We start from the raw sequence: 10,110 nt of genomic DNA, 5'->3' as shown, positions 1-10,110 counted from the left end.
TCAATGCATCATTGTGTGCATGCAAAGACATCATGTGGATGTAATGACTAACATGCTCCACGGGGTCTGTCCTCCCCTCATACGAATTGAATGGCGGTCGCGTGAATCTGCTCGGCATTGGGGCCCGTTCAATTTCATCGGAGAATGGAGACCGGGCTGCCATCCGCAAGGCTCGGCTCATGGCGTCCATGGCAGCATTGTGGTGCAGTCGTTCCTCCGGCGATTCTGATCCTTGGTCATCGTAACCATGCGACCGTGAACGGTTCCGCCGATGACGTGGTTCCCGTGGTTGCCGGTATGACTCTTGGGAGCGTGATCGGTCTCGGGATCGTTGCGTACCAGATCGGCTGGAGCCCTCGCCCTGATTTCTCCTTTGCTGGGGGTTGCGATTCCTTTCATGTCGCCGACCCCTTGCTTCCAGCTCTAAATCCATTACCAGTCTGCACAACCGCTCCAGCTCTCGGTCTCTATCATCATACTGCCGATGCGCCGAGACGCCTGAAACCGTCCGATGTGTCTGGGCCGACCCTTCTCCCAATCCGGACATTTCCTCCCCTCTTGGGTGCTCCCTATCTTCCTGCCGTTTCTGCCTTCTCTCCCTCCACGTTGATCCCCGAGAAGATCCTATGGAGCCGCTCGGTGCACGCTCTCCTGAACGCTCCTCAGACATTCCCCTCGTTTGAGTCTTAGTCGAACCACAGCTTCGTAGGAGAGCCCCACGGTGGGCGCCAATTGTAGGAACCAAGTATAAGACTTCTGGGCCTTAAATCACTTGGGCTCACAATTTATTTGTAGTGGGCTTGAGGATTTCCTACTATGGGTCGTTCTCGGCAGAGAAACTCAAAGCAACACTCAGTTGATACTCTCTCGCTTGACTGTTTTCTCTCAATTTTTCTGAACCCCTTCTTCTCCCAACTTTCTTCTATTTATAGCCAAGGTTAGTGGGGAGATTATGATTACAGTCACTGTTAGTGCTACTGAAGGTCCAATATTATCTGGTTAAAGTGGATGTTTAGGTGAGAGGGCGGTGCAGCATTTATGGTCTTGGAACTTGGTTCCATCTTGACCGATTATGTTTGGCAACTCAGTTTCCCATGCATATCATGATTTTCCCGGGCACGGCTCATATATTTGCCCGGGAACGTTTAACCGATCACCTCTTGGAATTCAATACCCAAAACTTGTTTGTACATTAAGGAAGTTTCAAGAAGAGTGCAGGGTAACTGGACCTTTCTGCTGGGCCTGTGCCCAAGGCCGGTATAGGCCTGGGCCCAGGGCCTGTATGGGCCTGGGATCTCGGTGCCGTACAAATGATATAAAAATTCAGCATGCAATGTGTCTTAGAGAAAATATTTGCACATGTATTATCCACCATATCACACAAAAAAATTCCAATTTTCAGTAGTTCACACATTAAGAAAGAATAGCATATACTAAAATGTATAGAACTCAAAAATTAATCAATCAATTTTTAAATCAAGTTGAGTACCCAATTAAGCAAAGTGTATTCGTGTTGTGTGTGAAAATAATGAGAGATATGACTGCAAAAATGCAAGATGGATAAATAAAATAATGGAACGCATGCGAATCCTATCACAAAATGATGCATGAAAAGAAAGATTGGTCAAGAATTTAGAAATTGAAAAATTTCCAGTTTCAATCGGTCAAGCATCGATCAGACATCGATCGAATTAGGCAGAGAGTTTTTGCTTTAAAACCTGAAAAATTTTGATTGGTCAAGGGAGATCTTCAATCAATTGAAACAGTGAAAATTTTTAAAACTTAAAAATCTGGACATTTTATGTAGAAAAACAACTTGAAAGCAGTTTTTATGACTTAATGCAAATGAACATGATCTAGAGAAGTTTTAAAAACATGATGCCTCTTAAATGTAAATATCAAAACCAATCAAGAAGTTAAAAACAAAGATTTTACCACTGCGCACCCTTGGTGCAATGGTCACTTCATAAGTGTAAATGCTTATGGGCTGTTGGAGGTAAGGGCCAGGGTTAAAGTTTCTAGGAGAGAGCTTCACACACATATACACTTAAATTAGGCTAAAATAGAAATTCTATCTTATATCAAAATAAATAAAAAATAAAAAAATAAAAACAAAGATTTTAAACTTCTAGACACATTATTCTTCAAATTCCTAACCAAAACAAAAATTTGCATTTACACATCAGTTCATATGCAATTAAAGATGGCCAATTTAGTCAACACATAATCATACATACAGAATTTAGCAAAGATTTTTGTTTAGTGTGTGCAACTAGTAAGTGTACAAAGTACAAAAAATGCGATATGTAGATAGTAATCAAACATATTTTCTACATTATCAATTACATTAGTTTGAAAGTAACTATCACCTAAAGAGTTATATCATATAACTCTCACAATTCCTAGAAAACATGCTTGCAATCATATAAAAGCATTTTGACTCTTTTTGCTTTTTCTTTTTCTTTTGATTTTCTTAAAAAAATTTCTTTTGAGCACAATCAAAGATATCATGCAGAGGCATATAGGAGATAGAAAAGAATTACCCTTGTTACACATATTTTTTTTTTAAATAACACCTTGTTTAATCTTGCTGTGCAAATGCTACACCTTACCGAGCATAGCTTTTATAATTTGCACATAGGTGTTCATAATTGGCAAGTAACAGTGATGAGATGGTTATTTATGGCTTTCTCCTAAGATTTTTTATTCCTTATAATTAAAAGAATGTGACATCAAAATCAAGAGCATGTGTTTAAAGACTATAAACAACTCACACGATTAAGCACTACATAGCACAAACTAGCAAAGTGCAGAAAAATAGCTCATCAAAGTTAAACAAATGTACACAGTCATGAAATGAAAATTTCATAGGTCAGCATCAATTACACACTTGGTGATGTGTAATACAAAACAAATAAAATCTTTTTATGTTTTTAAAATTTTTATGACCAAAAACCAAAAAAATACACATTATGCTAAATGAAAAAAATGCAAATGCAATGCATGACAATACTTAACTAGGCTATAGAGGATACACAAACAAGAAATATCAATTTCTTAATTAACCCACGAGTACATGTACAAACTAGTACATACTCATACAAAATAAAAAATAACTCATGCACTCAGTTATGCAACACATACTTTCTATGTTTCTCCACAATATCAAGCATGTTCTAAATCAAGAGAGAGATATTTTCATTTATGGAATCCTCGAGAAAAAATAAAGCAAGATACAAAATAAAATATTTTTATCTTTTTGAAAATTTTTAATGTTTTTGGATTTTTTTTTTAAATAAACAAAACAACCTAAGAAAATAGCCTAAATGCAAAATAAACAATTATCTAATTCATAACAATATTATAAAAACATAACTAATGGAATATTATTATTATTATTATTATTGTTATTTTAGATTAGAAATAGAAATTAATTACTTAATATATGACATCAACTAAATTGGATATTATGAGTGTTTTGGTGCATGCATCTCTTATTGCATTTCAGCATGAGTGTGATATGTGGTAAATTAATAAATATATTTTAGGATGGAATAATATCATACATCAGTCTCATGATTAGCATGAGCAAAGAAAGCTGCGATTTCACGCTTGGAGTCATCTACGGAACCAAGATTTCCAAATTGATTGAACAAATTGAGAGCATCAAGAAAAGCTGCTCTTATGTAGAAGTTCTTCCCTACACAGCTTGTAGCAGCCTGATTAATTATCCCATTAAAGAAATCTTGAGTCACGATATTAGCTACTGAACCTCCATTAGTACTTGGTGTAGTTGGTGATCCAGAAGTACAAGGACCTTTTTTGTAGCCTAGGCCATAGTAGGCATTGCCGATATCACAAAATCCAAATTGGCTGCAACATAGGCTTGCTGCACAACCACAATTTTGACCCTTCACATATCCAGGCACAAATCCGGCTAGGATTCCGACTAGAAGAAGGGTTAGTTAATTCTTTTTCGAACTAAGTGCAACCATTTTGGGAAGCTGTATGTGAACAAGACTGAAGAAGATTGATGATGCTCAGATTGTCAGCCAAGGATGATCGTCCAGATTGATGTCGTCCTTAGTCAACCCGATCTCCAAGAATGAGTGAAGAGAAGAATGGGTGTAAGTCGCCGGCGTGGTGTCTGCCAAAAAGCCTCCAATGCCAAAGTCAGAAAGATTAACAAAAGAGAAGCTGTGAAAATAATATACTAGAGTTTTTTTCATTACCTCCTCCCCTTTTGGGGTTATGTATTTATATGCACGCACTCACAGATGGTTTCTTCTAGCTGTTGGTGGAGCCTTGATGGAGACTTTATTCTTCCCTGGTAATGCTCCTGCGGGGTGTTAATGGTGAGCTACCCCTCCCAATGGTTTGGAAGCTGATTAATGTTTTATAACGGTTCCTCGAGGAGTGGAGGTGGACTCACTCATCATTGAACGATGGCTACTTCTTCCAGGACGAGCTTGGTTAGGTCGTCCGTCCCTAGTCGTGAACAGATGGACATTGATAATATGATCAAGCCTATCAAAGATAATTGTGTGATGAAAAACCGGGTTAATGGTAATGGTAATTTCACTATCAATTTGATAGTAATGGTAATTTTAAGATGGCGTATACGGTATTGGTCTTGTTGTTAGAATTTGACTTGGTCAATAGGACAAGTACCGGTCATTGTTCCGTTCTTTAAATAAGGTAATTATGCATTTGTTCTGTTCTTGTAGAGGCTGCTTATAACAGTTGGTACCTAAATTATAATCATTATTCAAGTAGCATCAGACTAATGTGGAAAATTTTGAAATCAAAATTTCGAAATTGCATTCTTCCAAGAGTGGTTACATATTCAGCAAAGCAATGGTAAGTTACATGTGCATTTTTGTAAACAGTGGCTAAACTATGGAAACAAGCTATATATATTACATGATTTAAACAAGTTATCCAACCCGGTCCGTAAGGGATTTACAAATTTTTCAGTATAGTGCATTACATAAGCTTTTCATCATTTACTCTAGAACGGAAGGTTGGCCACGCATGTACATTAATCGAGTTGCAAATACATACTTGAACAATTAAGCACACTGTATAAAGAAAAAGTGATACTAAAGATACTATAACTTTCAAAATTTTCCATCACAAAAAATGTAATTTTGACATTCATTTATTATATTTTTATTACGTTTTTGAAACCCACTAATTACATTTATTGTCATAGCAATTTATAAAAGTTATATAGTAAATTTTGTAGAAACTTTAACATTCTCAATTATAAATAAATAAATATATAAAAAATAAAAAAATAAAAAAAGGAGAGAGAAAGAGACAGCAAGGTCTAAATCAATAACACATTAAATGAGCAGAGTCCATGAGAGTATTTATTTCACTAGTTGATTTTATCTTCTTTTTGAATATTTCTTTATTATTTTGCTTAATGAATGAATTGAACAAATAAATGAATGATTTCTTTAGCACTTTAACTAAGTTTTTTATTTTTTATTTATAGAAAGAATAGTAGTCAAGTTAGAATTTTTAATCAACATAGAAATCATTAAAAAATAAAAAAATAAATAAAAAAAAGGGAGATAACAACAACGATTTTTTTTTTTTTTTTTTTTTTTTTTTTTTTTTTTTTTTTTTTTTTTTTTTTTTTTTTTTACGGGTAATCGTATATCATAAAACTGTTAACAAAAAAGCATATAGTAACGTATTAAACTCATATGTTTAAAGTAGTATGTTTAAAAAAAAAAAAAAAAAATTGATAAAGTAGTGTAGGAAAGTTGATAATAAGAACAACTAAGGTATTGCTTAAAAAAAAAAATTGCTGCAATATAAAGTAATCGCTCTTTTCATTGTTGCAATCCTTGTCAAAAGATAAAGTTTAGTCACAACGTAGATATTGGGCAAAAGTTGGATGTACACTTATGGCTGATGGTTGGATAGATACTAGACATAGGTCATTGATTAATTTCCTTGTTTATTGTCCTAGGGAAATGGTATTTGTAAAATCAGTTGATGCCTCAGATATTGTGAAGAGTCCTAGAAACTTATTTAAATTGTTTGATGAAGTAGTTACATGGGTTGGTCCAAAAAACATAGTTTACATGGTTACTGATAATGCTTCCAATTATGTATCTGCTGGTAAATTGTTGTGTGAAAAGTATAAAACTATTAGTTGGTCTCCTTGTGCAGCACATTGCCTGAATCTTGTGTTGCAGGATATGGGAGACATGCCTCATGTGGAGAGACTCAAAAAACGTGCATTCAAAGTTACAGTTTTTATTTATAATCATGTGGCTTTGATTGCTTGGTTGAGGAAGAAACCTGGTTGGACAGATATTGTACGTGTAGGAGCAACAAGATTTGCTACTACTTTCCTTTCATTTGGAAGTCTTCATGTGCATAAGCATGACTTGCAAGCCTTAGTGACTAGCAAGTTCTTTGTGGACAATAGATTAGCAAGAGAGTCAAAAGCAAAAGAAGTAGTTTCTATCATTTTAAATAATTCTTTTTGGGATGATATTAATGTTCTTGTCAAGATTTCATTGCCACTCATTCGTTTGTTACGGATTGTTGATTCTGATCAAAGGCCTGCAATAGGATATGTGTATGAGGGCATGCATAGAGCACGGTTGGGAATCAAGAAGATCTTCCGAATGAAGAAGCACTTGTACAAGCCATACACCTCAATTATAAAAAACCGTTGGGACAAACATTTGCGTAAAGATCTTCATGCTACTGCATATTGGTTAAATCCCGCTTTTCAATATGATGAGGAGAATTTATGTCGAAAACCAGCAGTATATATGGCTGTTTTGGACTACATTGGGACAAAATATGATGGTGACAAAGAAAAGGTAATTAAGGAAACCCAATATTTTCGAGACCATATTGGGAGCTTTGATAGAGATCTTGTATTGTCAACAAACACAACCACTCATCCAGGTGAGAAGTAATTAGTTTACTTTAATACTATATGTTTATTAAAGGATATAGTGCTGCATTCAAGTAATTAGTGTTGCATTCAAGTAAAGGATATAGTGCTGCATTCAAGTAATGTAGTTGGGAATCTAATTACTTTAATACTATATGTTGAGAATCTAGTCTTGGACTATATGTTTATGTTGATTAATATTAGATTATGTTGTGTTATGAAAATTAGATGAATGGTGGAAGTTGTGGGGTGCTGATGCTCCAAACTTGCAAAAATTGGCAATTAGAATCCTTAGCCAAACTTCCGCCTCTTCTGGATATGAGCGTTGTTGGAGTTTATTTAACCAAATATATTCTAAGAGGAGAAATAGATTGGAGCATCAAAAGCTCAATGATCTTGTGTTTGTTCATCATAACTTGCGATTGAAACATAGGTAACTAAATGCTATATCTTGTCATTATATTAATTTTTAAAAAGTCATTTATATAATGTAATTGTTAGTTACTAATTATGTTCAAATTCCAATAATGAGCATGACACATTTTATGATGCAGGCTTTACAACAAAAAGTTTAATTTTGACCCCATTGATTATGCAAGTATCGACAAAACTGATTTTTGGGTATTTGTGGAAGAGGAAGACTCATATCTTAATTATGAAGAGTCGGAGAATGCAATTTATGAAGAGGGTGCATATCCAGCAAGTGTAGGGCGTTCTTCTAATATTGAAGGTTAGTTTATATGTAAACAATTTGATAACCTATAGTGATTTTTCTTTTATTTTTTTAAGCTTGTGTAAACATTATAATGATTTTTCTTTTTATTTTGTTTAAACTTGTGTGTAGAATCTGTAGATGATAGCAGTGAGGTTGAAGGAATTGATTTGGGAACATTTGGACAACCTGTTGGCCCTCCTCCTGGATTTCCAGGGAATGATGATGAGCATGATAACTATCATGACATTGATGATTTATGATCATAATAATTTTGTTTGAACTTTGAAGTTATATTTTGTATTTTAGAGATAATTTCTATGTCTTTTTGTAAGAAGGTTGGAAAACATTTCTATGTATTCTGTTTGTGTACTGTAACATTTTAGAGATAATTTCTATTTTAGAGATAATTTCAATGTATTTTAGATTTTGTATTCTATTTGTGTACTGTAACTTGGAAAACATTATTATGAGAAACAAGGTTGTACAAAATGTGTAGTTGTATTATGAGAATTTTTCTTGGTTGATTTCCTATGGTGTTTGGCTAAGAATTTTGTGTCCTGTGTTATGTTTGTAATGAGGTTTTAATTGAATTTTTCTGGGTTCATGGGGGCTGTTTTTGGTGATATATTCAGTGGGTTTTGTTGGGATTTTGGTTGTGAAATTTCCTGGGTTGGTTGGGTTTTACAGAGGGATTCGGTTGGTTTTTTTGGGCTTTTTAAGGGTGTTTCATGAGGGTTCTTATGGTTAGTTTTGGAGTTGTTTTTCTGTTTCAAAAGGTATTGTGATAATTTTTCTTGGTGTAGTTAATTATGGAAATATCAGTTGCGAAATTTATGCTGTAAATGCTGCTTTACTATTTAGTGAAAGTTTCAACAATCATTAACTAAAGACTCTGCACAGATACCTGGAAGTGGCTTTAAGTTTTCTTAATAAAAGTTCGTATACTTGTGGTTGTAGGTTTTTATTATTAAAAGTTTTTTTTTTTTTTTTAAATATTTCCTTTCTAAGATTTTAAACCTTAAGTTAAGCATTGTTTACACTGTTAGCAAACTGCAGCCTATTAAAACTCTGAACTCCCACTTATATTTTTAAGTGTTGTCTGAGGATTGCATTTTTCAAGAATAATGATTTCTCTCCTTTCTTAATTTATTTTCTCACGTACTTGTAAATGCAGGCTTGACAAAATTATAACAATGTTCATTTGGATTGCACAACACAACTGAAATATAGGGGAATGTGAACAACATTTTCATTCTCTAAATGAATTAGACTATTCTAGTTAATTTTTTTTTTATTAATTTAATGTTTTTATATATATTTAAAATAATTATTAAATTAATTATGACGTCATCACGGTTCGACCCCGGTTCGACCTCAAAATCCTTGAACCTCTTCCTTTTACGGTTCAATGAACGGTCCAGGTCTAAAAACCTTGAGATAAACATGAGTCAATTTCGATGTCTATGCTTTTTCCACAAGAAAGCCTTTTATAATTTTATAATATTATGAATTTCTGAAATCTCAAAACAAATATTATGAGTTTCTGACTTTCTGTTACTACCAAACCTCAAACAACAATTTTTAATTTTAAGACCCAACATAGTGAAAATGAAAAAAAACAATAAAATAAATACCTTAACTAGCTTCATCAACAGAGGTCCATATGGTCAACTCTCACGTTTCCTTGATTTTACATGAAGAAAGCTTTATTACAAAATACAAAACCTCTTTTCATTTTCCTAAAACACCCCTCACGTTATCTCTCTCTCTCTCTCTCTCTCTCTCTCTCACACACACACACACACACACACACACACACACAAACACATACACGGAACATACAATTATTACACACTCTTAAACCCTTTAACTTTCAAAGCCAATTGCTTTTCTTCACGTATGTATACATATGCTGTGTGCTACGAGATTCATCCAAACCAATAATACTAAAAGCATACTTAGCATTAAACTAAGTATGCTTAAGGCTTAAGTGTATGGAAAAATCACACCATACGTAGCCGGCCAGTGTACGTTGTTTTTTCTATAAATTAAACTAGATAACTCTTCCGGCACCATAACCAAAATTGAGATTAATTATAGAATTTTATCCACGACTTAGTCATATTACTAATATCAAGTTGTTAAAATGTAGTCTTTATTAAGTTGAACTGGATCAATTAATTTTACGACTTTTGCTTTGATGGTTTCTTAATGTCTTCATGCAGATAACTCCTGCAAGCTTCCTTGGACCAAAACAGTGTATTATGGGAAACAAGTCGTCACTGACACTGCCATGATTTGCGCTCCCAAGTTAATTAAGGAAGTGGTCCGATTTCCCAAGGTCAAGCATATCTGCTTTGACTCCCAATTTGTCCAACTTTCTAGCTTTGGAGTCTTGATAACTTGCCAAATCAAACCTCTTTTATTCTAAAAACTTACTATTGAAAGTAGCAATTTTGTTTGA

The 10,110-nt window shown here is 34.2% G+C and overlaps 2 protein-coding genes across 2 annotated transcripts; one reads left to right on the top strand and one right to left on the bottom strand.

Moving 5' to 3' along the window:
• Positions 1–3,560: 3,560 nt before the first annotated feature.
• Positions 3,561–4,678, bottom strand: LOC115964960 (endochitinase EP3-like). The gene is made up of 2 exons (XM_031084178.1): positions 4,672–4,678; positions 3,561–3,889 (listed from the first exon to the last, which is right to left on the bottom strand). Exons 1-2 carry the CDS (start codon positions 4,676–4,678, stop codon positions 3,561–3,563), a joined length of 336 nt encoding a protein of 111 aa, XP_030940038.1.
• A 1,312-nt stretch (positions 4,679–5,990) lies between these two features.
• Positions 5,991–6,901, top strand: LOC115964959. The gene is made up of 2 exons (XM_031084177.1): positions 5,991–6,854; positions 6,896–6,901. Exons 1-2 carry the CDS (start codon positions 5,991–5,993, stop codon positions 6,899–6,901), a joined length of 870 nt encoding a protein of 289 aa, XP_030940037.1.
• Positions 6,902–10,110: the final 3,209 nt, after the last annotated feature.

The sequence above is a fragment of the Quercus lobata genome, chromosome 10 (genome assembly GCF_001633185.2).
Source record: "Quercus lobata isolate SW786 chromosome 10, ValleyOak3.0 Primary Assembly, whole genome shotgun sequence".
Lineage (NCBI taxonomy): Eukaryota > Viridiplantae > Streptophyta > Magnoliopsida > Fagales > Fagaceae > Quercus > Quercus lobata.
The sequence above is the reverse complement of the archived record's forward strand: the minus strand, read 5'-3'. Positions and strand labels throughout refer to the sequence as shown.